This window comes from Lissotriton helveticus, chromosome 6 (assembly GCF_964261635.1).
Source record: "Lissotriton helveticus chromosome 6, aLisHel1.1, whole genome shotgun sequence".
Classification (NCBI taxonomy): Eukaryota; Metazoa; Chordata; class Amphibia; order Caudata; family Salamandridae; genus Lissotriton; species Lissotriton helveticus.
In genome coordinates, this window is record NC_136067.1 from 2,107,060,344 (window position 1) to 2,107,084,546 (window position 24,203).

The 24,203-nt window shown below is 43.6% G+C and overlaps 1 protein-coding gene across 3 annotated transcripts in view; it reads left to right on the forward strand.

The window, feature by feature from the left end:
• LOC144764064 (uncharacterized) overlaps positions 1-19,601 on the forward strand; it is a 45,518-nt gene extending 25,917 nt beyond the window's left edge. For 2 of the 3 annotated variants that reach the window (XM_078650217.1, XM_078650218.1), the window contains exon 2: positions 14,011-19,601. In XM_078650217.1, the coding sequence (XP_078506343.1) occupies positions 14,515-16,239 (1,725 nt within the window). In that variant the 5' untranslated portion in view covers positions 14,011-14,514 and the 3' untranslated portion in view covers positions 16,240-19,601. The remainder of the gene's footprint in view (positions 1-14,010) is intronic. The other variant, XR_013596305.1, reaches the window with a different exon arrangement.
• Positions 19,602-24,203: the final 4,602 nt, after the last annotated feature.

A 24,203-nucleotide genomic window follows, 5' to 3' on the forward strand; every position in this document is an offset into this window, starting at 1 on the left:
TTTGACACGAAGTCGCAGTATTTTAGGCACTTACTCATAGAGCACTAGTGAGTTTGATTTTTCATTTCCGTTTTTTACTTCCACTTTTTATTCCTTTATCTGTTTCTGTCTCATGGTTTCTTGATTTATTCCCAGAGCACAATTTGAATGAATGGAGCATGTGTTTAGGATTCGAAAAATTTACAGCAATGTGGACACTGAGTCAGGCAATCACTTTTTCGTAGTTTTACCAATTTGTAACGTGAGTCATGGTCTTGTTGCATGTAGTCTCTTACAACTTTTGATGGGCTCTCCTTCCGTTTTACCTACCCCTGACAAAGGGCCAAACATGCCCAAAATGCATTGGGTTACCCAGGATGTACAGTGCATTCCAATATGCCATGAAAAACTGCCTGGATTGGCATTTCTTGACATGTAAAGATAGGAGTTATGCTGTTCCTACTATGAATGGTAAAACACATGGAGAAAACTGATTATCAAAGACTATGGAGTAAAAATATTGGTTTCTTGTTTGTTGTAATTTTTTGCAAAACTCTGCAGCTTGACCATGGGGCGTGACAACGCACCAGATACTTTTGTGATCTTACAACTTTCCCACACAGAAAAGTGAGGAAAACATGATTTATTTTAGCTAAATTTGAGGTTTGCAGGGGATTCTAGGAAGGAAAATGTAGAAAGATCCAGGTGAGCTGCACCTCCCTGGACTCCACTCGGTTTCTAGTTTTCAGAAATGTTTGGGTTTGCTAGGTTTCCCAAGATGGCCAAAACGCAGATGACTCCCTCGCAAAACCAGGTAGTTTTGTGATAGATATGTGGATACCTGTGTTTTTGGTCCCGGGCTTGAAGACATCTAGGGGAATCTAACAAACCCAGACATTTCTGAAAACTAGATACCCGTGGGGGTCCAGGGAGGTGTGGTTTGCGTTGATCCCTCAACATTTTCCCTCCCAGATTCCATTGCAAACCTCAAATTTAGCTAAAAAGTCACATTTTCCTCTAATACCTGTGTGGGAAAGTTGTGGGGTCACTGCACAGCACACATTTCCTACCACTCAGCGTTTCCCTCATTCTCCCGATAAAAATAATACCATACTTGTGTAGCTGGGCCAAGTGAGGTATAATTTTTCTCGCCAGACCTCGGGGGAAGGCTGGGTGGGAGGAAAGTTGTGCGTGTGCTGTGATTCTACAACTTACCCACACAGAAATGTGAGGAAAATGTGACTTTGTAAGTAAATTGGAGGTTTGTGGAAGATTCTGGGTAAGAAAATGCTGGGGGATCCGTGCAAGCCACACCGCCAGCCAAGAGTCAGTACACGTACACCACCATCCACACACACTGCCAGCCAAGCGCCATCCATGCACACCGCCAGCCAAGCACCAATACCTGACTCCTCCAGCCAAGCGCCATTCCCTGACTCCTCCAGACAAGCGCCATTCTCTGACTCCTTCTGCCAAGCGCCATCCATGCACACCACCAGCCAAGCACCATCCATGCACACCGCCAGCCAAGCGCCATCCATGCACACCGCCAGCCAAGCACCATCCATGCACACCGCCAGCCAAGCAACATCCATGCACACCGCCAGCCAAGCGCCATCCATGCACACTGCCAGCCAAGCACCATCCACGCACACTGCCAGCCAAGCGCCATCCATGCACACCGCCAGCCAAGCACCATCCATGCACACCGCCAGCCAAGCGCCAATCCCTGACTCCTCCAGACAAGCGCCAATCCCTGACTCCTCCAGCCAAGTGCCATTCCCTGACTCCTCCAGCCAAGCCCCATCCCCGCACTCCTCCAGCCAAGCGCCATCCCCGCACTCCTCCAGCCAAGCGCCATCCCCGCACTCTGCCAGCCAAGTGCCAATCCCTCACTCCGCCAGCCAAGCGCCATCCCTGCACTCCACCAGCCAAGCGCCATCTCCGCACTCCGCCCGCCAAGCGCCATACATGCACACTGTCGGCCAAACAGCAGTCCACGTTAACTGCCAGCCAAGTGCCACACCACCAGGCAAGCGCCAATCTACACACACCGTCATCAAGTGCAAGTCCACACACACACACACCATTAGCCAAGTGCAAGCCACACACACCGCAAGTAAAATGCCAGCCAAAGGTCAGTACACGCAGACCGTAAGCCAAACTCCAGTTCATACACACCAACTCTCCCTGTTTCCTAGTGGTTTTGAGACCTCCTCTTGGGGGTAGATGAGACTAAAAATATAATTGAAACAACCAAAATGTGTGTCTAAAAAAAGGGGAGCAACCCGTGCCTACTGGGCTCCTCCCCGACATGCCCATAAATATATCTCTGGTTCCTAGTGGGCTTTCTGCCCTGCCCGGAGGGGCAGAAAAGGGGCTATTGCTCCGATCTGCCTTCTGGGGGTGGGCAGTAAGACTGTGGCATTTTGGGGGGGGGGCATTGGCATGCCCATTTTGGGCAGTCCCCACCCCATACATATATTTTTAAAAAGACAATCCCTGGTGCATAGTGGGCTTTCTGCCCTCCTGGGGGGGGGGGGGAGGGCAGAAATACTGTGGAATGTTTTTTGAGGGGTGGAGGCATTAGCATGCCTATTTTGGGCAGCTTCCACCCCTATATTCACTATAAAAAAATCCCTGGTTCCCAGTGTGCTTTGATCGGGGCTAATGCCCCATATGCCTCCCGGGAAGGGGGGTGCAGAAAGACTGTGGAATTTGGGGAGGAGGGCATTGCCATGCCCATTTTGGGCAGCCCCCAACCCTATATACATAAAAATAAAACATCCCTGGTGCCTAGTGCGCTTCCTGCCGCCCGGAGGGCAGCTTGGGTGCTACTGCTCCTATCTGCCTCCTGGGGGAGGGCAAAAAACTGGAATTCGGAGGGGGGGCATGGGCAGTGCCATGCCCATTTTGGGCAGCTCCCAACCCTATATACATAAAAATAAAACATCCCTGGTGCCTAGTGTGCTTTCTGCCCCTCTGGGGGGGGAGGGGCAGATTGGAGGCTATTGCCCACCTATGCCTCCTGGGGGAGGGCAGAAAGACTGAATGTGCCCAAAATAATGGGGGGAGCAAAAGCCCTTGCCCAAGGGGCACCTCACCCCTTCCTGGTGCCTAGTGGGTGGACCCCTGCTTGGGGATAACCCTCCTGAGGCGATCCCCAAGAAGGGATCCACTAGGGATGGGTACCTTTGGAAAGGGGAGAGTCTCCCCTTTCTAATGGTACCCCCTCCCATCTGCCTCGGTGCTCAGGGTGCTGAGATAGCCCCCTGAGCACAGAGGCACTGAAACTGATTTTCTGTTTCTCCGAAATGTCGTTGATCGTCATTTCAGAGAAGTTGTCAGAACACACTTGGTAGCCGGGGAAGCTCTTCCCCAGCTCCGAAGGGTGTTTTGGCCTTTCCTGTGCCATGTGCGCAGACAGCCGGGAGCCGTCTGATGGGCATAAGCACTGGTGCGGCAGACAGTTCCGGACGTCCGACGCACCGAAAAAAAATGGACAACATGTCATGGTGTATTTGCATGTATATGTACCGCAAATACACGCTGATGCCTGACACTTTCCTGGAGTTTGCAGGTTTCACAGTCTAAGTGTGTTTTTTTGTCTATGTATTTTTATTAAATAGTAGGTAGTCCCTGTCACCTGCTATACATTCCATCCTGCATTTTAACATCTTTTTTTGTATTTTCATTCATACCCCTTTATGTTAACATAGCTATAGATTTACTGTAGTGTTGCGATAAAAGCTTATATGGTATAGCATTCATTTTTTCAGTAAATCACTCCATTGCAAACAAAAAAACAAAAATAAAAACATTGCCATTTACAATGCCAATAGCTCCAACTACAACAAATGTGAGACCTATTATGTTGCAAATGCTTGTTTTAAAGTGTATATTAAGTGAATCCTTGTGTTTTTTTTACAACATGCCCTCTTTGCTGGCACCTGTCCACAGCGTAGCTTCTGAGTGTAGAAGACTTTAGTGAGGTACCACCCCTCTAGAAACACCTTTTGTCTGGGTGAACATGGTGTGTGAATGGGCTAATGAATAGCAAATGCCATAATAACATGTCTGAACAGCGTAAAGGGCTGTGTACAAGATTTCAGAAAAACACATAGCCCTGTGCCACCACAATTTAACTACATGCACAATGTGAATGGTACAGTTTAATGAAACACCTCCCCTTGTTATATCTAAGTGCATGGAGTATATGAATACATTTCGTGACAGCATGCTCTATAGTAAAACCTGTTCAATCACATATCCACAAGGTGCAGAATCTCTATGTATGGTAGAGTTTGGTAGGAAAGCTTTCTCTTATAAGTAGAATCACATTGAATATTTCAGTTGTCAGTGTTCTGTGCATTAGCAGTGGTAGAGATGGATGAACCAGTGATTCTATCTGACAGTACTCTATAACTGCACCTTCACTACTCACCCCTCACCACAGTTAAAGCTCTCTGTGCAAGATTTTACAGAAATATTAAGACTTGTGTTATTGCATTAGAACAGCTTGAAGATTCTCTATGGTATAAATTCATGAGAGACTTTCTCCTTTCCTTACATCTCTATGTTGAGTAAATGCTTCTGTTTTCTGGCAATATGGCTTCTTCACTGACATCCCTCTACAGCGTCCACGTTGGCTGGGAAAGGCTTTACTGACAAACTCACCCCTGTGCAACAATCTTTTCTCTGAGTGTACAGAGTATATGGTTTACTTTCCTAGCTGCACCCTCTCTAGTGACACCCCAGCACAGTGCTATTTTGTTCAGTAATTTATTTGTATAGAATGTATTAGTTAATCTAGGAGGGAAACATGGGATTGGGCAGTACAAGACACTCCTAAAGGGAATTAGATTCGGGAGGAGAACAACTGTGTGTTTTGTTTGTGTGTTGTATTTGACTTTGTTCATTTATTATTTATTATTTATTTATTTATTTATTAATACAATTTATAGAGCGCATACGTTTGCCCGTGGGGGTCTTGGCGCTAAGATTACTATAAAGAGTCTCTGAGTGATGAAAGCGTTTAGGCCAAGGAGTGTTACTGGTTAAACAGCCATGTCTTCACCAGTTTCCAGGACTGGAGCAGAGAGCGCGCCGATCGAATGGTTAACGGGAGCGAGTTCCAGAGTCTGGCTGCAGACACTGTGAAACGCCTGTCTCCCCAAGTGACCGTTCTGGTAAGGGGTACTGCTAACTGTCGTAACTGCATCGATCTCAGTTGTCTGGACGGGCAGTAGATGGAAAGCTGCTCTTGCAGAAACCTTGGGCCTAGGTTATGAGTAGCCTTAAAAGTTAAACAGAGTGATTTGAATCTGATGCGGTTTTTAATTGTCAGCCAGTGGTAGTTCCTAATTATGTGACTGACTGATTTAAATTTTGGAGTCCTTGATAGTAATCTGGCAGCCGCATTTTGGATCATTTGGAGTTTGGAAATTACCCGGGATTGTGCATTGGCAAATAAACCATTACAGTAGTCCAGGGAGGAGAGCACAAGTGTGCTCACTACTGTTTTGCCTGCACTATCAGAGAGAAATGGGATAATTTTCCTTATGAGTCTGAGTTTGTGGTGGGCATTTGCTACTGTCTGGTTGGCATGTGCTGCAAAGTTAAGTTTTTCATCAAAAACTATACCCAAGTTTCTGACCTTAACTGACGGTGTAGGTAGAGTTCCCAACGATGGAGGCCACCACTCGGGGGACCATTGCGGGGTGATCTTACCAAAAATGACTACCTCCGTCTTTTCAGAGTTCAACCTCAAGCAGTTGGCCTGCATCCATTCTTTGATGGCCAACATACCCTCTTGAAACAATGCCGCTACCTGCTCCCCATCATTGTTGATAGCGAGCACCAGCTGGGTATCGTCAGCGTAGGAGGTAAGGCTCATGTGATAGGATTTAATCACTCTCGCCAAGTCCAACACGTAGATATTAAACAGTGTTGGACTTAGCGATGAGCCCTGGGGAACTCCACAAGGTAAGGCAAGCTCTGGTGTCTTGAAAGGTCCTAGCGTAACTGCTTGAGTTCTGCTCGAAAGGAACAAGGTGAGCAGTTCCTTAGCGCTGGATCGGATGTCCAAATTTCCGACACGGTCAATCAGGATGGAATGATTGACCGTGTCGAAGGCGGCCGATAAATCCAGCATTATAAGGATAGCTGTCCCTCCATGATCTCTGATTGATCTAATGTCATCTGCAGCTTTAATGAGAGCCGTCTCAGTGCCGTGGAGCTTACGAAACCCGAACTGCGTGTCATCCAGCAGTTTGTTTTGCTCGAGATAATCAGCCATCTGGGTGTTCATTACCCTTTCAAGCACTTTGGCGAGAAATGGGAGGTTGAAAGTATTTGTTTTACAATGTTCAGTATTTGATGGAAGAAATGCAAGACATGGTCTTTGGCGTGTCTTATAATGAGGTCCTACAGATCCTAAGCATTGTGTGGATCCTTATGTCGATATTCAGCTAGGAGGCAAAGTTGTTAGTAGACTCCGGTGCCAAAATGACTATGCCCACACAAGAATCATTTCAACAGAAGTGGGGTGAGCGTAAATTGTTGCCACCAAATAGGTATCATATGGCGGAAGAAAGATTGAGTTGCAAGGTTATTTTGAAGATATCAAGGAAGGAAGATCTATGGTAAAGTGTATGTGGCAGTTAAAGACCTAAACATTTTGAGATGGTTTCATCAAGGACTGTTTGGCATGATCTTATGTACAGGAACCACTGAACAGCTAACTGTAGCATGAGATAACAGTGGGGTAGAGGAGTTATTAAACCAGGTCCCTAAAGTCATTTCAGACAAACTTGATATTCAATTTATTAAGGTATGGAACTCAAAAAGAGGTCCACTTAAAAATTACAATTGAATCACACGATAAGAATACAATTTGCATTGTGCAAATAAAGACCTTTACCATAAAATAGTATTTGTATAAGTCAAAAGAAAAAAAGTCACTCACTTTTAGAGTGATAAAAAGTATAGCAGCATTTCATGAGTACAAATTTGTACAGATTAAATCACAACCATATAATCAACAGAAGATATAGCTAGAAAAAGAGAGAAAAAAGAGCTTATATTGTTATACAGAAGAACATCCTTCGACCAAGCAGCAATAATTAAGTGCACAGTTTTGCAGTTAATAAAAAGATACTAGTAAAACGACATTAGAGAAGAAGACAAATATCACAATGAGATTGGTTTATAAAATACAGTTATAGTTCCTTTACCACATCGAATATGTGGACTAATTATGCACACTATACAAACAATACAAGAAAAAAAAAATGAAAAGTATGTAATTAGTCAAGCCAGCAATAGAAAAACTTTATTCAATCTGGCAGCAACAGTTCAGAGTTCCAGAATTAATTTAGGAACACTTTAGAAATGAAGGGGAAATAACGAACAATAATATAATGAATTGGATACAGTATAGTTCCTTTACTGCAACAAATGAATAGAATTATTTGAGTACACAATTTAATTGAGTACCAAAATAGAATAAGTGGCATATAATCTAGTAGTTGGACCCGGAGGTAGGAGGCAATATGATTAAATATGAATAAAACGATTGCTCCCATACCCCTTGTCAAAAGCAACAAGTTTTAAAACACCGTAAACTTGAAGATTTTCTTAGGGAAAAGGAGAAACTCATGGGCTGTAGCTACAGTTTTAATACTATTCTGTATGAACAAAGGACGTAATTAGCATAGGTGATAAGGTAGTAGGACTGGGCATACAAACTAAATATGATCAATAGTCTGAGGGCCCAGATAACATAAGACACAATATCTTCCTGTGCTCGCATGGGAAGACCAACTTGCCGTTAAGTCATTTAAGGTAAGCGGTTCAAACAGAATAAAATAAGAAAATGGCGGACCCTATGATCTAATTCCAGGATAAATATTTCTGGGCAACCCCTTATACTAACTAGGACTCCAACCACTATGTAGATAGACACATCCTGGAAGAATCCCCCCCAGCGATGGAGCAGGAGGGCAATATCGATGCTCTTAGTGGACAACTTCAGCAGAGACTGGGGAGAGCCATTGATTTGGTGGCACCCCTTCGGAGGATGAAGAAGGTGGAGAGAGGAGCTGGTGCTCCGTGGTATAATGATACCTTACGGGATTTGAAACGTGCGGTGAGAAGGAAGGAACGAGCATGGCGGAAGGAGTATGACAAGAAACCTGTAAGTCGAAAAGTACAGAGAAAGATACGCTGGCATTGGAAGAATTGCACAGAGAGAGTAATTAAACTAGCTATCAACAAAAGCTGTTAAAGTCCTATCAGACCACCCAAATGGCGGAGCCTCATCACGTAGGACTCCTAGACCTTGGTTTGTGTGCAAGTGCCCAGACGTATTTTGGCATTGCATCACTCAGCCATGGTCTAGTCACCAAAGTTGTTCATGTGGATGGTGTGTCTGACATGTGCAGTGCAAAAAATCAAGTGGTGTGTATAAAATGGCTGAACAAGCAAACAAATAAACTTTAATGGCGTTTGCCTGAACGTCAGGTTAAAAATTAGTGAGGTGACAGTGTGACAAAATCACTGTCTAACTTGCTTGGTAAAGATCAAAAATTAGGGCCAACATGTTTCTGCCATAACGTGAAAGTCCACTGGCATTCTTCAGGGCCAAGCTGGAATGCTACTGCAAGTACACTACTAATTGTGTTCTAATTAATTGTGGGAAAGAAAATTTTTCTACCAAAATTTTTCTACCATTCTTCAGGGCCAAGCTGGAATGCTACTGCAAGTACACTACTAATTGTGTTCTAATTAATTGTGGGAAAGAACATTTTTCTACCAAAATCAAATCAAATTGGTCATACAAGACCGTCCTACCGCATCTTCTTATGTAGTCCACAAGATGCAGTTGGTCTTCCCCATCAATTTTTGGGAAGTGAGCCTCACCTCACCCGGCAACTGCTCGGAATGATAAGGCCCCGCTCTGTCCGTCGGTACCTTCGGCTCGAGTTCCCGCCGTGAGGTACCGACGGACAGAGCGGGGCCTTATCATTCCGAGCAGTTGCCGGGTGAGGTGAGGCTCACTTCCCAAAAATTGATGGGGAAGACCAACTGCATCTTGTGGACTACATAAGAAGATGCGGTAGGACGGTCTTGTATGACCAATTTGATTTGATTTTGGTAGAAAAATTTTCTTTCCCACAATTAATTAGAACACAATTAGTAGTGTACTTGCAGTAGCATTCCAGCTTGGCCCTGAAGAATGCCAGTGGACTTTCACGTTATGGCAGAAACATGTTGGCCCTAATTTTTGATCTTTACCAAGCAAGTTAGACAGTGATTTTGTCACACTGTCACCTCACTAATTTTTAACCTGACGTTCAGGCAAACGCCATTAAAGTTTATTTGTTTGCTTGTTCAGCCATTTTATACACACCACTTGATTTTTTGCACTGCACATGTCAGACACACCATCCACATGAACAACTTTGGTGACTAGACCATGGCTGAGTGATGCAATGCCAAAATACGTCTGGGCACTTGCACACAAACCAAGGTCTAGGAGTCCTACGTGATGAGGCTCCGCCATTTGGGTGGTCTGATAGGACTTTAACAGCTTTTGTTGATAGCTAGTTTAATTACTCTCTCTGTGCAATTCTTCCAATGCCAGCGTATCTTTCTCTGTACTTTTCGACTTACAGGTTTCTTGTTGTTTGTGCATTCATACTGGGGGTATTTACCTGTTTTGTCGTTAAATAATTTCCCTCTGACCCTCCCCTACGAGTAGTTGTTATAATGGAAGGAGTATGACGCCATTGCCAAGAAAGAATATATTTCTTCCTTGTCGACGTATAAATTAGCCATTCAATCTAGGAAGGCTGTGTTCTTTGAGGAAAGAATAGTTGCGGCTAGAAATCCGCAGAAGGAAATCTTTCGGGTCCTTGCTGAGCTCAGGACAAATGAAGGGCAAAGCACTGAGTTCACCCAGGTGGACTGTCAGAGGTTCCAGGACTTTTTTGTGAATAAGATCTCCAACATCCTGGGAGAAATTGCCGCAACTATACCCCTCGATTGTCCTTGTCCACCCGTTCCCCCCATCCCATTGGACACCTTACCGTTGGTTGAGTTCCTCCCAATGGCAAAACAGGAGCTACGTACGATCATGGATCGGGTTAAATCTGGCTCTAAGGTCGATCTTTGCCCTCCGGATGTGTTCAAATTGGCACTGCCAGGCATTGAGAATGAAGTTCTACATCTGCTGAATGCCTCTCTTCTCACAGGACAGGTGCCTTTAGCTTTCAAAGAGGCTCGCCTGATCCCTTTAATAAAGAAACCTGGATCAGACACGAAGTGTTTAAAGAATTTCCGTCCTATCTCCCAGCTGCCTTTTCTGGCTAAAGTTATTGAGCAGCATGTGCTGGCCCAGCTCTCGGGACATCTGGAGAGCAACAACCTGCTGGAGTCCAACCAGGCAGGGTTCCGTGCTGATCATAGCACGGAACTAGTTATGCTCTCTATTTTGGATGAACTGAGGAGTCGCGCCGATATAAAAACATCGAGTGCCCTGGTACTATTGGATCTCTCCGCGGCATTTGATACCGTGTGTCACGAACAACTACTGTCGCGGTTGAGGTCCTTTGGTATCAGGGGTACAGCGCATGCATGGCTCACTTCATTCCTGCAGGGCAGGACACAGAGAGTACAGTTGGGGGATTTGCTTTCCACTTCCTCCTCTATTACTTGTGGGGTTCCACAGGGCTCCGCCCTGTCACCCCTACTCTTTAATGTATACCTGCAGCCTCTAATAGCACTCCTGAATAGGATGGATTGCTTAGTGTACAACTATGCTGATGACACCCAGATAATCATCCGGCTGTTGACCTTTTTTTTGTATTAGCAACCACTAAACATCATGTCCGTGGGGTGTGAACCCTGATTTTAACTGAACTAGTAGACCCACAGATTAAAACTACAAACTACTTCATCTCCTTTTTTATTTTCCTTAACCCATTCACACACTTGATACACTCATCTTCACTCCACGGCCCTACACTCGCATTTCACATTACTGCTTGGAAACAAAAGATCTCTGGTAAAGAGCCTCTTAAAGCATGTCCATCAGGCATAGCAGCAACGGCTCGACGAGGAGCAAGCCCTATGACGAAGCATGACACCCAGCCAGGTGTGTGAGGGACCTAGTTCAAAAAGGAGGAGACTCCGGCACCAACCTTTGGACATGTATATCTACCGACTGATCCTCCAATTCTCTCTTCCTGTATCCTTAGGAACTGCCTACTGTTTTGATGGAAATGGCATATGACCTGCCACTGGGGACTACTTGCCCCTAAGGCCTATTGGCCACTCCTGTAGAGGGCCCACCAGTGTGTGCTTTCCTTGGGCAAGCAGTCACCCAAACTGGGATCACTCAAGGCAGTAGAATTGAAAATGGGGTGCCCTGAGTGACTGTTCACCAGAACCACCCCATTTCTCAGATGGGGCATGGGTACCCTTTCCTTTCTCCTTACTCTGGGACTTGTCTGGGTCATCTTTAACCTCCCCCAAACTCTGCTGGAGGGAACCCGCAACACCCTTCTTGGGGTCACTACCAGGTACCTTCTTGGACACTCTGGTACTGGCCCAGAGGTCCATCGCCCCAGCAAGCTTCCAGAGGTCAGTCAACTTACTGTCAACTAGGTTCTGGGACAACACTTCTGGGGAGATGAGGCATCAGGTCTTGGATGCTTGCGCAGGCAGGGGAGGCGTCGGTTCCGGACCGGAGAGGAGATGACATCACAATGGCGCCGAAACCACGGTTCTGTACGATGTCACAATGTTGATGGATTCTTGACTACCCACGACGACGATCGGCTCCGCGATGATGTTGTGTTCGGAGTCGCTGTGGCACAGCAACAGGCATTAGGCCGGCGTCGCAAGTCTGAGCAGCGCTCACGGCTATGGCAGGCTTATGAAGTCGTCTCTGGCATCGATGTGGCACGGCGACTGGGGTTGGGTCCACGTCGCAAGTCGGAGCAGCTCTCACGACGTTGTTGCAGATAACGGCGTCTTTCGCCGGCGTCGGTGTTGCAGATTCCCTATGTAGCACTAGAACAGCAAGTTTCAGATGCAGGCAAACAGAAGGGGGTGAAGTCTGGTATCCCTGAGACTTCGGTCAGGAGGCAAGCTCAAATCAAGCCCTTGGAGTAATATTCTGCAAGATGATGAAGTCCTTAAAAAGTTCCTTCTCCTTTCCTTGGTAATGAAGAGACTACGGCAGGCCAACTCAGCAAACAGCACACTGGCAGAGGGGCAGTCCAAACTCCAGCAGCTTCCTTGGTTCTCCTTGGCAAAAGGTTTGTCTTGTTCCCAGAAGTGATCTAAAGTCTTGGGGTCTGGATCCCCATATTTATACTACTTTTCTCTTTGTTCTCTGAACGCAGAGAGGCCAAACCAGTTCTGGTCTGTCCTGGAGCACTTGTTGACAAGACTGCTTCTTTATTTCCACAGTGTAGTCTAGGGACAATAGACACACCACAGGAGGTGGAGCCAGCATTGTAGAGGGAAGGCCCAGCCCTTTTCAGGTCCCAGGTGCAACTCTTCTCTCCCATCTAGAAGCAGATCTCTCTATTCAGCGCTGGACTGACTCACCCTGTCTCCTGGAATCCTCCAGCCCCTGTCACTCAAACTTCAGACACGGAATACACAACCTAGCAGAGGCAGGCTTGGATAGTTAGGCAAGAAAATACCAACTTCACTAAAAGATGTATTTTTTCATTCTGAGTTCAGGCATACTAAACTCGAATTTCTACCATTTTTCCTGGGTCAGTTAGGATTATAAGTTCTAATAATCAAACTGCCCATTGTGGCCTATGGGAACACATAGCCTTGCAATAGTGAAAAACAAAAATGGCTGTAATTCACTATTAGGACATGCCTCACACACCAGGGCATGTTCTACCTCATACTTACAATGCACCCACCTTACAATGCAGGCCTACCATAGGGGTGTCTGACATGACAAAAAGGGAAGGTTTAGGGCCTGGCAAGTGGGTGCACTTGCCAATTCGACATGGCAGTCACAGACTGCACACAGGCTCTGCAATGGCAGGCCTGAGACACACTTTACAAGCTGCTTCGGTGGGTGGCACAACCAGTGCTGCAAGCCCACCAGCAGCATTTGATTTACAAGCCCTGGGCACACATGGCGCACTGTACTAGGGTCTGACACGTGAAACCAAATAACCCAATCATGGAGACACCAATTAGTACAACAATTTAACATAGGGAGCACTTGCACTGTGGCACTGAATAGCAGTTGCACAGTGCCCGAAGCATCTAACCAGCAAAACATATCAAAAATAGAGGAGGCAATCAGAAAAAATGGAAGGGAGACTCACGCCAATGATACCAGGTCTAACAAACTCCCTTGTCGCAATTGCTTATGTTTTCCCCAATTATTTTGATGCCCTGTGTTGCATGGTTCAGTCACAGAAAAAGGCTCCATCTTGTATTATTTGTTAGACTGTATGATAATGGGAAGCATGCCCTGGATAAGAAGGGAGGCTTCTTGTCACTGTCGATTTAACAATGTGTGTCACTGGGAGAGGGTCTCACTCACTGAACAAGGAACCTTCTCTGGTGTTTTGGTTACTCTTTGAGTCCACACTCCTTGATAAAAAGGGATCACGTAAGGATCATATGCCCTTACTCTGCCTATTGCATCTTTATACTGAAAGTGTAATCTAGAATCTCTTCAGCACACTTGTCTATATGAACAATGAAATGTCTCATTAAATGACACTAGATCCCTTTTAGATCTTTATTGCAAAGCAGATGCATTTTCAACTTGCCTATTATAAACTGTGGTGGCTGTGCTTTAGACCTTCTTATAGTTTTCTGTTTGTACAGTTTTATTGTGCATAATTTTGTGATTTTCTTGAAACATCGAACAACGTTTTCTTCTATCTCTCTCTCTCTCTCTCTCTCTCAAATACCAATAGATTTTTGTGATGAACTCTACATTTCACTTATTTAGTGTTTTTTTCCTTAATCCAACAGGTGAAATAAATGCAGGGTTGAATGAAAAAGGTGAAGCCATTAAACATCACTTGTGTAGGAGGTGATGTATAAACAGTATACCTCCAATTCTGTTCCTGTGCAGGCTAATGCCTCTCCAAAGTCTTTTTCTACAGCAAAAAACCCATACTGTCCAATGACGTCTGTACTTTGCTCTTAGGCATCAGCTGATATATATTGAAGATATAACACACTGACATACCGAAGCAAGTCTGATGAGGTGCTCATTACGAAGGAAGAGCTATACCCTAGTATCAGAAAGAACACACAGGAGAGAAACTGTATAAGTATCTAGAATGTGACAAAACATTTATTAGGCGGAGAAAGAGGGAGTGTGACATCAGAAACTTCATACTGGAGAAAAAAGACATATTGATGGACTGACTGTGAAAAAGTGTGCTTCGCAATGAAAGACCTGACGCTGCATCAGACTATCCACATAGAGAAGAAAACATATCAATGTATCAAATGTACTAAAGTGTTCGGATGGAAGCAAAACCTAAAGCTGCATCAACAAATCCCCACTGGGGAAAACCGTATGAATGTTTAGAATGCAACAAGACATTTATTACCAATGGAAACCTAAGAAAACATCAGAAGATCCACACTGGGGAGAAACCATATGAATGCACTGAATGTGACAAAGCATTTATAACCAATGCAAAGCTAAAACAGCATCAGAAAATCCACACTGGTGAAAAACGTTATGAATGTACAGAATGTGGCAAAGCATTTATAGCAAATGGAGATTTAAAGCGACATCAGAAAATCCACACTAGGGAGAAATCATATAAATGTACAGAATGTGACAATGCATTTATAACATATAGAGATTTAAAGCGACATCAAAAAATCCACATTGAGGAAAGACCATATAAATGTACAGAATGTAATAAAGTGTTCCAAAGGAAGAAAAATCTAAAGCAGCATCAACAAATTCATACTGGTGAGAAACCGTATGAATGTACAGAATGTGAAAAGGGATTTATTACCAGTGGAGACCTAATGAAACATCAGAAAGTCCACACTGGGGAGAAACCATATGAATGCACTGAATGTGACAAAGCATTTATAACAAACGGAGACCTAAAACGGCATCAGAAAATCCACACTGGTGAGAAACCATATCAATGTACAGAGTGTGACAAAGCATTTATAAGAAATGGAGAACTGAAGCAACATCGGAGAATCCACACTGGGGAGAAACCATTTCACTGTACTGAATGTGACAAAGCATTTATAACAAATAGAGAGCTGAAACAACATCAGAATAGCCACACTGGGGAGAAGCCATATCAGTGTACAGAATGTGACAAGGCATTTATTGTAAGGCAAAATTTAGTTCGACATTGGAAAGTTCACACGGGAGAGAAACCATATCAATGTATTGAATGTCACAGAGCATTTCTAACAAATGGAGAGCTAAAGCAACATAAGAATATCCACACTGGGAAGAAGCCATATCAATGTACAGAGTGTGACAAAGCATTCATAACAAATAGAGAGCTGAAGAACCATCATAAGATCCACACTGGGGATAAACCATATAAATGTTCTGAATGTGACAAAGCATTTATAACAAATGGAGACCTTAAGCAACATCAAAAAGTCCACACCGGGGTGAAACCCTATGAATGCATAGAATGCAACAAGGCATTTATTACAGGGCAAAGGTTAATACGACATCAGAGAGTCCACACTGGGGAGAGACCATATCAATGTACAGAGTGTGACAAAGCATTTATAACAAATGGAGAGCTAAAGCAACATCAGAAAATTCATACTGGGGAGAAACCATATCAATGTTCAGAATGTGACAAGGCATTTCTTAAAAAGTCACATCTAATGAAACATCAGATAAGCCACTCTGGTGAGAAGCCATATAAATGTACAGAGTGTGACAAAGCATTTATAACAAATACAGTGCTAAAGCAACATCAGAGAATCCACACTGGGGAGAAACCATTTCAATGTACAGAATGTGACAAAGCATTTATAAGAAATAGAGAGCTGATGCAACATCTAAAAGTCCATACTGGAGAGAGACCATTCAACTGCACTGAATGTGACAAGGGATTTATTAGAAAGTCACGTCTAATACAACATCAGAAAGTCCACTCTGGGGCGAAACTGTATAAATGTAATTCATGTGACAAGGCATCTATTACAAATAGAAATGTAACGCAACATCAGAAATTCCACAAAACATGAATATACAGAAAGTGACAAGACATTTATTGCAAATTAAAGTTTAAAAATACATCAGCAAGTTCACACAGGAGAGAAATCATATACATTTACAGAATGTGGCAAAGCATTTAAAAAAAATGGAGAGGTAAAGAAACATCAGAAAGTCCACACTGGAGAGAAACAATATGAATGTACCGAAGGTGACAGATTTATTACAAAGCAACATTTAATACAACATCAGAAAGTATGTACAGGAGAGAGACAGTTCTCACTGTAATAAATGTCACAAAGCATTCATGGCAAATGAAGAGCTGAAGCAACATCAGAAAATCCATGTGGAGAGAAATCCTATGTATGTACAGAACATAATAAAGTCTTCTGCAGGAAGAATAAGGTAATGCAGCATCAACAAACCTACCGTAGGGAGAAACCTTATTAATGTACAGAATACAACAAGGGATGTATTACTAAACAAAATTTTATAGGACATCAAAATGTTCACACAGGCAAGAAACTATATAAATGTATTGAATGTGAAAATGTATTCATAAAAAATGGAGAGCTAATGTAACATCAAATATCTACACTGAAAATAGTACTGAATGTGGCAAGGCATGTATTAGCAATGGAGAGTTAAAACAACATCAAAGTTACCATTTTTTAAAATTATATTTTTATTGAGAGTTCATTGACTTAATAACATACAATATTATCACATTCAGATACATATTCCAAAATATTGAGAGATGAAGGGATTGCTTAGACTCCAAAATACAAAATATTACAATCTTATAAATGAACGTTTCAAAATACACAGTGGTGCAATCGTAAAACATCCATAATACAGAGAAAGATCCTAGTAAGTTAAAGTGAAAAGTACTAAATCAGGGCATATATTTACAAATATGTTCTACCTTTTTATACCAAATGAGAGAAAAAATAAAAACAATTTAAGTTAAAGTGCGAAGTGCTAAATCCGACCAGATACCTATACATATATGTTATCCTTTTAAATCATCAACAAGATGTTATCTTATGTTTCAAACGCACTCCAATACTTCTCATACTTTCTTATTGCTCCTGATCTTATTGCATATTTCTTTTCCAATTCCTGTATTCTGAACAATTTTGCCTTTCACGCATAAAAGGTAGGTACCTTCTCTGACCTCCACAATTGCAGAATTAAAGATCTTGCTATTAAAGCTGCAATAAACAAGCCTTCCTCGTGTGTAGAGGTAGCCGGAGAGCAGCCAAAGACTGCCGTAGATTTATCAAATGAGATAAGGGGATCAATTATAAATTTAAGATATTTCTCGATCTCCACCCAGAAGCTCTGGATATTTGGGCACTCCCAAATGATATGCGACCAGGTTCCTTTGTCTGCACAGCGAAAACATTTGTCTTCTATTTGCGGATATATATTGTGAAGAAAAGAGGGTGTTCTATATATCAACCATTTCGAATAGTATTGCATGCGTTTGAAGTTTCCCCCTCTGAAAACAACTGCATTGAGTTTATTAAGCCTATTCCAGGTTGGTTTAAGAATCTGCATAAAGTTATCATTGAGGAAAATATGTATGAATGTACAGAATGTGATGAAGTGTTCCTAATTAGGTAACTCTATTGTCCTTTGCCTTCTTTCTTGTTGATGCATAGCCAGACAGACTTTTGTGTGTGTAGTAATTCTCTAGTGGGATCAGTACCCTCTGGCTTTCGCAGATCCCCCTTTGAACCCAAGAACCTTTTTGATTTAATAGAAGGGCACAGGACAGTCCCTTCAGAAAGTCCACACATTGTAGATACCATATCAGTGCACTTACTGTGCCAAGCCATGTTCTAAAAAAAGCTAGCTAAGAAGACATCAGAAAGTTCACACAGGAAATAAATTATACGAATGCATGAACTGAATGTAACAAAGCATTTATTTACAAAGGCATACCTAGTGTATCACACAGGGTAGAAAGACATGACATGAACAACCATATCACAACAACTGTGTCCATGCATTTGTCAAAAAAGAAAGACCTAATGCAACATCAAACAGTCCACCCTCGGAAGAAACCATATAAATATATTGAAGTGACAATTCATTTTTTTGCAGGGCACAGATAATACAATAACAGTACTTCAACACAGAGGAGAAAGTTGTGATGGTGGAGAATGCTTATCACTGCACTCACTGTGGCAAGGCATCCTTTACAAAGGCAAAACTAATGCAACATCAGAAAGTCATTACTAGTGGGACACCTGTCCTCCACTCAGGAGCGACACCGTAGGAATATAACAAATGTGACAAAGCAATTATTACAAAGGGACTATTAACGCAACATCTCAAAATTCACACTGGAAATTAATGAAAGCAGGTGCTGATCCAAGAGTCCATATTGGCAGAAACAACGTTTTGTTGCAAAGCGTTTTTCACAACAGGAAACTAATGTGTCATCATGCCTTCAAGGGAGAAACTCTGTCTTCAGTATGACAAGGCCCTCATTACAAAGGAATAGCTAACTCATGATCAGAAATTATACACGGCTGGAGAAGCCATTTGAGTATTATAAACGTGAAAGAACATTTGCTACCAAACGCTCTCTGATGATTCAGCAAAAAGGCCACCCGGATTTAAGATGTACTGATTGTGAAGTCTTTCATTTGAAACAGTCACCTGCTCACTGATATAGAAGGACACAATACATGAACAAAATAAGGAACAAAGGAACAGAAACAGTGGCAAGCATCGTAAGCGCAGAAGGATTAGTCTAGAAAAGATCCCAACTTATCCCTTTCCCACAAAGGTGACAATATGCAGACTCCAGCAAGCATCAAACTTCGACAGAATGCAAATGTTACAGGAAGGCAATACATAGATGTATTTCCCTGTTCCCAGCCTACTCTGGTATTAGGACTGTTTTGGCTACCTAGTGCTAAGACCTGGCTCTGCCTATTTACTCATGTGAGATTTGATTAGTATGGCTATCCAGGGTTCTTATCCACAGTTACGGGAGTATTTGTGGTAATAACATTCAGAGTTTATCATTATCGTTTATCTTTGACATTTGTTTGTTTCATTAACACTGCTGCCCGGGAGAGGACAAGTGGAGTTTTCTGGTCAGATAGAAGTCAGATGCCACTGGCCTTAGAGGTTTGCAGCCCCCGGAGGACGTGTGGATCAGGTTTATGGTATTATGTGGGACCAGAGCTGCCATTATTTGTACAGACATTACAGGACCGTTTTCTGGACAACCTGTGAATAGGAGGCCTCTACTTAGAGCAGTGCTTACAATCTCCTATGTCACGTGTAGGCAACAATTGTATTCTTTCTACTTCTGTACAGCGTATTTTTTTAACAAGCTCATCTGTAATAAAATGAACATCTGCTGAAAGTACCTACTGCAATCCTAGATGTTTTAACACTAAACTTTCTCACACTGTAGAGGGTACATAGTTATTTACTTTTCTAAAGCGTTCTAATGTCCATTGAGGTTTTGCCCGTGCAATATGAAAAAACAAATAAATTAATCTGTTTTCCTGAATTGGGGAAGACAAAGCAAAGGTCTTATCTCTCCTTGAGCCTTATCCCAAAAGGATAAGCTTCATGGCCACCATTGGGGAGAAAAATGGGACAGGGAATCAAATGGATGATTATGTTTAGAGGCCATGGAGAGGGACTAGAGATGTCAGCAATGTTTACCCAACCCTTAGTCACATAAAATGTGAGCACCTAGAAAATAAACACCCTTAGTTTCTTCCAATGTGAGTAAATGGCCTAGTACCCCCTCAGTGTCTTCCAATGAAGTGAATGTGAAAGAAATTCATTAAATCCTGATCGTGTCTTTAATTAATTTTATTTAGAGGTTTTTATAAAGCACAAACATGACCCTGAAGAATCAGAGCACTGTACATAGGAAAAGATCGTGTTGGTTACATATATAAACACAATAGCACTTTCAACCCAACGCAAAAGAGACATTGTATCAATTTTAGCAGCTCTATGCCCACATGCTTGGATTGAGGTAATCTACAATGTCACTACTGGTTATGGTGACTGGATGAGACATACAGTAAGGTGTGCTATTTACAAAGCTGGCTTATGGTCACTAAGCAGTTTGACAAAGACCTGATTTCTGTTCCAGAGCCAAATATAATAAACTGTAATAACAAATGCAACGGAGCAGTACCACACTCCCGTCTGACCTTGTCTCCCGCTGGGCTCCCATGTAGCAACAATAATAAAAAGCATAATATTACTGAACCGTATGGGCCTATATGGTGACCGAAGAGGCACTGTGGGAAGAATTTGAACATTAATCCTCAGTCTTCTAATGGACAGAAGCGGAAGTTGATAGGTCGTTGTTTCACCATCTTGAAGACTTTGATACTTGGATAGAGACTCAAAAAAACTGGAAACTTCTCTTCACTTGTTTATGAAAGGTGAACTGTTGTTAATTCCACAGTAAACAAGGCTTGCTCTCGTGCTTAAAGATTGTAAAAGAGGGAAGACACTCTAAACAGTGAGTGAGCTAGAAAAGGTCCCCACTCGCCTACAATTTGCCAACTACTAATCCTCAATTAACCACTTACAGTCTCAAGACAAGTTACATCTCATTGATATGCAAGAAAGACAGGTTTCTAACAATACTGTTATATCTAACACTTCGGAGCATCGCATGAGTCGGGGCAACAATGTGATTGACGCCAGTTTAGGCACCCCAAGACTAGACTGTAATGTTCTGCTAAGGTTACTCATGCAATGTGGTTAGGGGTTTGTTGGGTGGGCTCTTTGGGTGACTATTACTAGAACAAAGGTGGCACTGAGTTTTGATGGCAGAAAGCAGGGGGTCAAAACTGCAGACACAACACATAAGCGTGGGGCAAGCCCCGGATGTAAAATTAGGCTGCTCGCCTATAATGGGAGAGGGGTGAATGACCACCACAAGGTCTGATTGGTGACTGCATTCCTCAATAGGCCTAAGGTGGCTGTTGCTTTTGTTCAGGAGATGCATGCTACTTCTGTTAATCATTTTTTCAAAATCTGGAGCCCATCCCTCTATTTCTATTCCTCAGCCGTCAGTGAAGTATCCCTATTGGTTAAACCAGGCTTAAGGTTCAGGCCTCTGTGATGGAGAGGGCCGGTGCGTGGATGGGTTGGGCATACATTACATTGATCAATACATATGGACCGAACTTTGATGATCCTGCTTTTTTTTTCTTTCACTAAAGTTAGAAACAAGCTTGTGACCTCTTTCCCTCACTTTGTAATATGTGGAGAATATTTTATTGCTGCAAGCTGAGTTGGATAGCTTTGACAGCCTGTCCAGCTGACACACCCAAGCACAGGAAGATCTATGGGATAATATGCAACAGTTCAAACTGCTAGACTTGTGCCATGATGAATGCCTCAATTCCATAGTGCATACATTCCATTCAATGGTACATGGAAAATGTTCCAGGATCGATTACTGGTAAGAATCTAGTGATGAGATGGACTGGATTAAAACTATAACACATTTTCAAAGAACTCTGATCATTCTCCAGTGCTGATGGCTTTGACCATTGCAAGGTAGGTGGGGGATACGCTACCCTCAACCATGTGAGAAGCCATTATGAATACATTACTAAAACCTGATAAGCCACTGCACATCATCCCCCCCATTGTCACAAAACTCTTGACAATAAAATACTAGTTAAAATTATTGCTAACAGGTTACTTTCCCTTTGGCCTTGCCTGGTGCTGCCAGAACAGTCATGTTTCATTCTGGGGCGATCAAACGCACATAACCTGAGCACACTTTTTGCGGGTGCATACCAAATCAACTCCGATATTGAGGTAGTCGCAGTGTTTTTAGACACAGCCAAGGCTTTTGATTCCATAGACTGACTCTTTTTACTCACACTGGCAACATCAGAGCGCCGTCCTGGCCCAGAGCACACAGCTTAGCTCCCACCCGAGCTCCAGACCTCCAACAGACTGGAGAACACACATTCAGACGCTGGAGAGTGCAGCCTCACAAAGGAAAAGAAAAAACTGCTTACCTGAGCAGTGCACGAAGGAGACGTAATGGCCACCATGCTGCCCAGTGAGCTATTCCTAGTAGCGTGAGCCCCGTCAGCACAAGTGCCTAGATGGAATGAATGGGTAGAGAGACTTCTTCTATTCCATGAAGCCACCAAGGTAGTCCGCGATCAGAGGAGAGCCATGCTCCTACACCTAGGGAGAAAGGACATGTATAAGATTTTTAAGTCCATCACTGAAGCAGCCCCAAGGCACGTTGTACACTTATAACCGCTCTCTCGGCACACTTCGAGCCCATGGCAAATCAAGACTATGAACGCTTTGTGTTTCGTCAGGCACGTCAACACTCTGATGAGTCCATTGACGCTTTCCTTGTTCACTTTTAAGATCTAGCAATCACCTGTGGATTTCACAATGAAATGGAAGAGATATAAGGACAAATCATCCAAGGGTGTGCCTCGGCCAAGTTCCGAGAGAGAATACTGGAAGAGTCCGGAAAACTACTGGCAGACATTCTGATGGTAGGTCGGACTAAGGAGCTGTCACGAGCCAGAGCTGCCCAAATGGAGGTGGCTCTACAGGTTCCAGTGAAGACGGAACCAGTCAACGCCGTCATGACAGGCCCATGACCAAACCAAGCCGGAAGGACAACGTAAACACCCGGATGTATGGATATTGCAGAGGAAACCCTCACGGTTCCACGGAATGACCAGCGCACGGGAGGAGATGCACGGATGCGGCAAGCCAAACCACTTTGTGCGAGTATGCCGATCCCAAAGTTATCATGCCACGGCCCACAGTAAACATGATCTCTGAAGTCAGGAGTGAAAACAGTGACATGAATGATGATGAAGCAGAAGAGCACACTGTCCATTTGGTGTTCACCATAAGCAGCACTGCCCAATCCTCGCGTCGACTCACACAATGGCAAGTGCGATTTGGAGAACAAGACACCACCGCCGTCATTGACACCGGAGCGACCCTCAACATCATGTCAGCAGAAGCGTATGAGAATCTGAAGCAAGATCCACCCTTGAACGCTGCAAACATTAAAGTATTTGCATATGGCCTAGATCAGCCACTGGTAATGTGAGGAAAATTCAGAACCCCTCTCGTTTGGCTCTCGCCCCATAGTGACACAGATCTACATTGCGGAGGAAGGACTAAAGGGGAAGGAAATACATCTGCACATAGACCCCACCGTGCAGACCGTAGCCCTGTGACACCGGTGCATTGCTTTTCATCTAAGACCCTTGGTCGAAAAGGAGTTGGCCAAGTTGGAAGCCACCAGAATTATCGACAAGGACTCTCTACCTCCAACCTCCCTCTTCTCTCTCTCTCCCTTAGTTCTTTCTCTCATCTGTCTCTCTTTCTCTCTCCCCTTTGGTACTTCCTCTCTCTGTCTCTCTCACTCTTGCACTACCTCCCCCTCCCCCTTTGGTACTTCCTCTCTCTCCTCTGTCTCCTCTGTCAGACACAGGGACACAACAGATGAAGAACTTTGTTAAGGACGATAGGTAGCCCATATTTCTGAACCACTGATCCTTATCGCTGTACAGGACCAGGACCCGCCTGTCAGACGTTACACCCAAGTCTGCTGTACCTCGAAGGGTTGTCGGAGTGCAACTTGGTTGCTCAGAAGGAAAGCTACTGCCCAGAGAAGGTTTTGGCTGTGACTGTCACATCAGACGACTGGTAGTTCAGTGGCAGCTAAACTTCTGCCAGACCCAAGAAGACGTTGAGGGACTGCGAACCCTGTATCCAGGATCACCTAACTAGGCCAGTGGACCGAAGAGCAGCTGCAGTAAGACCTCCTTCAACCACTTTGCATCAACACCACCTCTCAGCATCTTCAGCATCAGGACCACTTCCATAGGAATCCATTGCAATGAGGGTAAAGCGGCTGGAACTGTAGAAAGACTGCTTCTTCTGTGCAGGTAACTGTGTCTTAGAGCCTTGCCGGTCCCCCTTACTG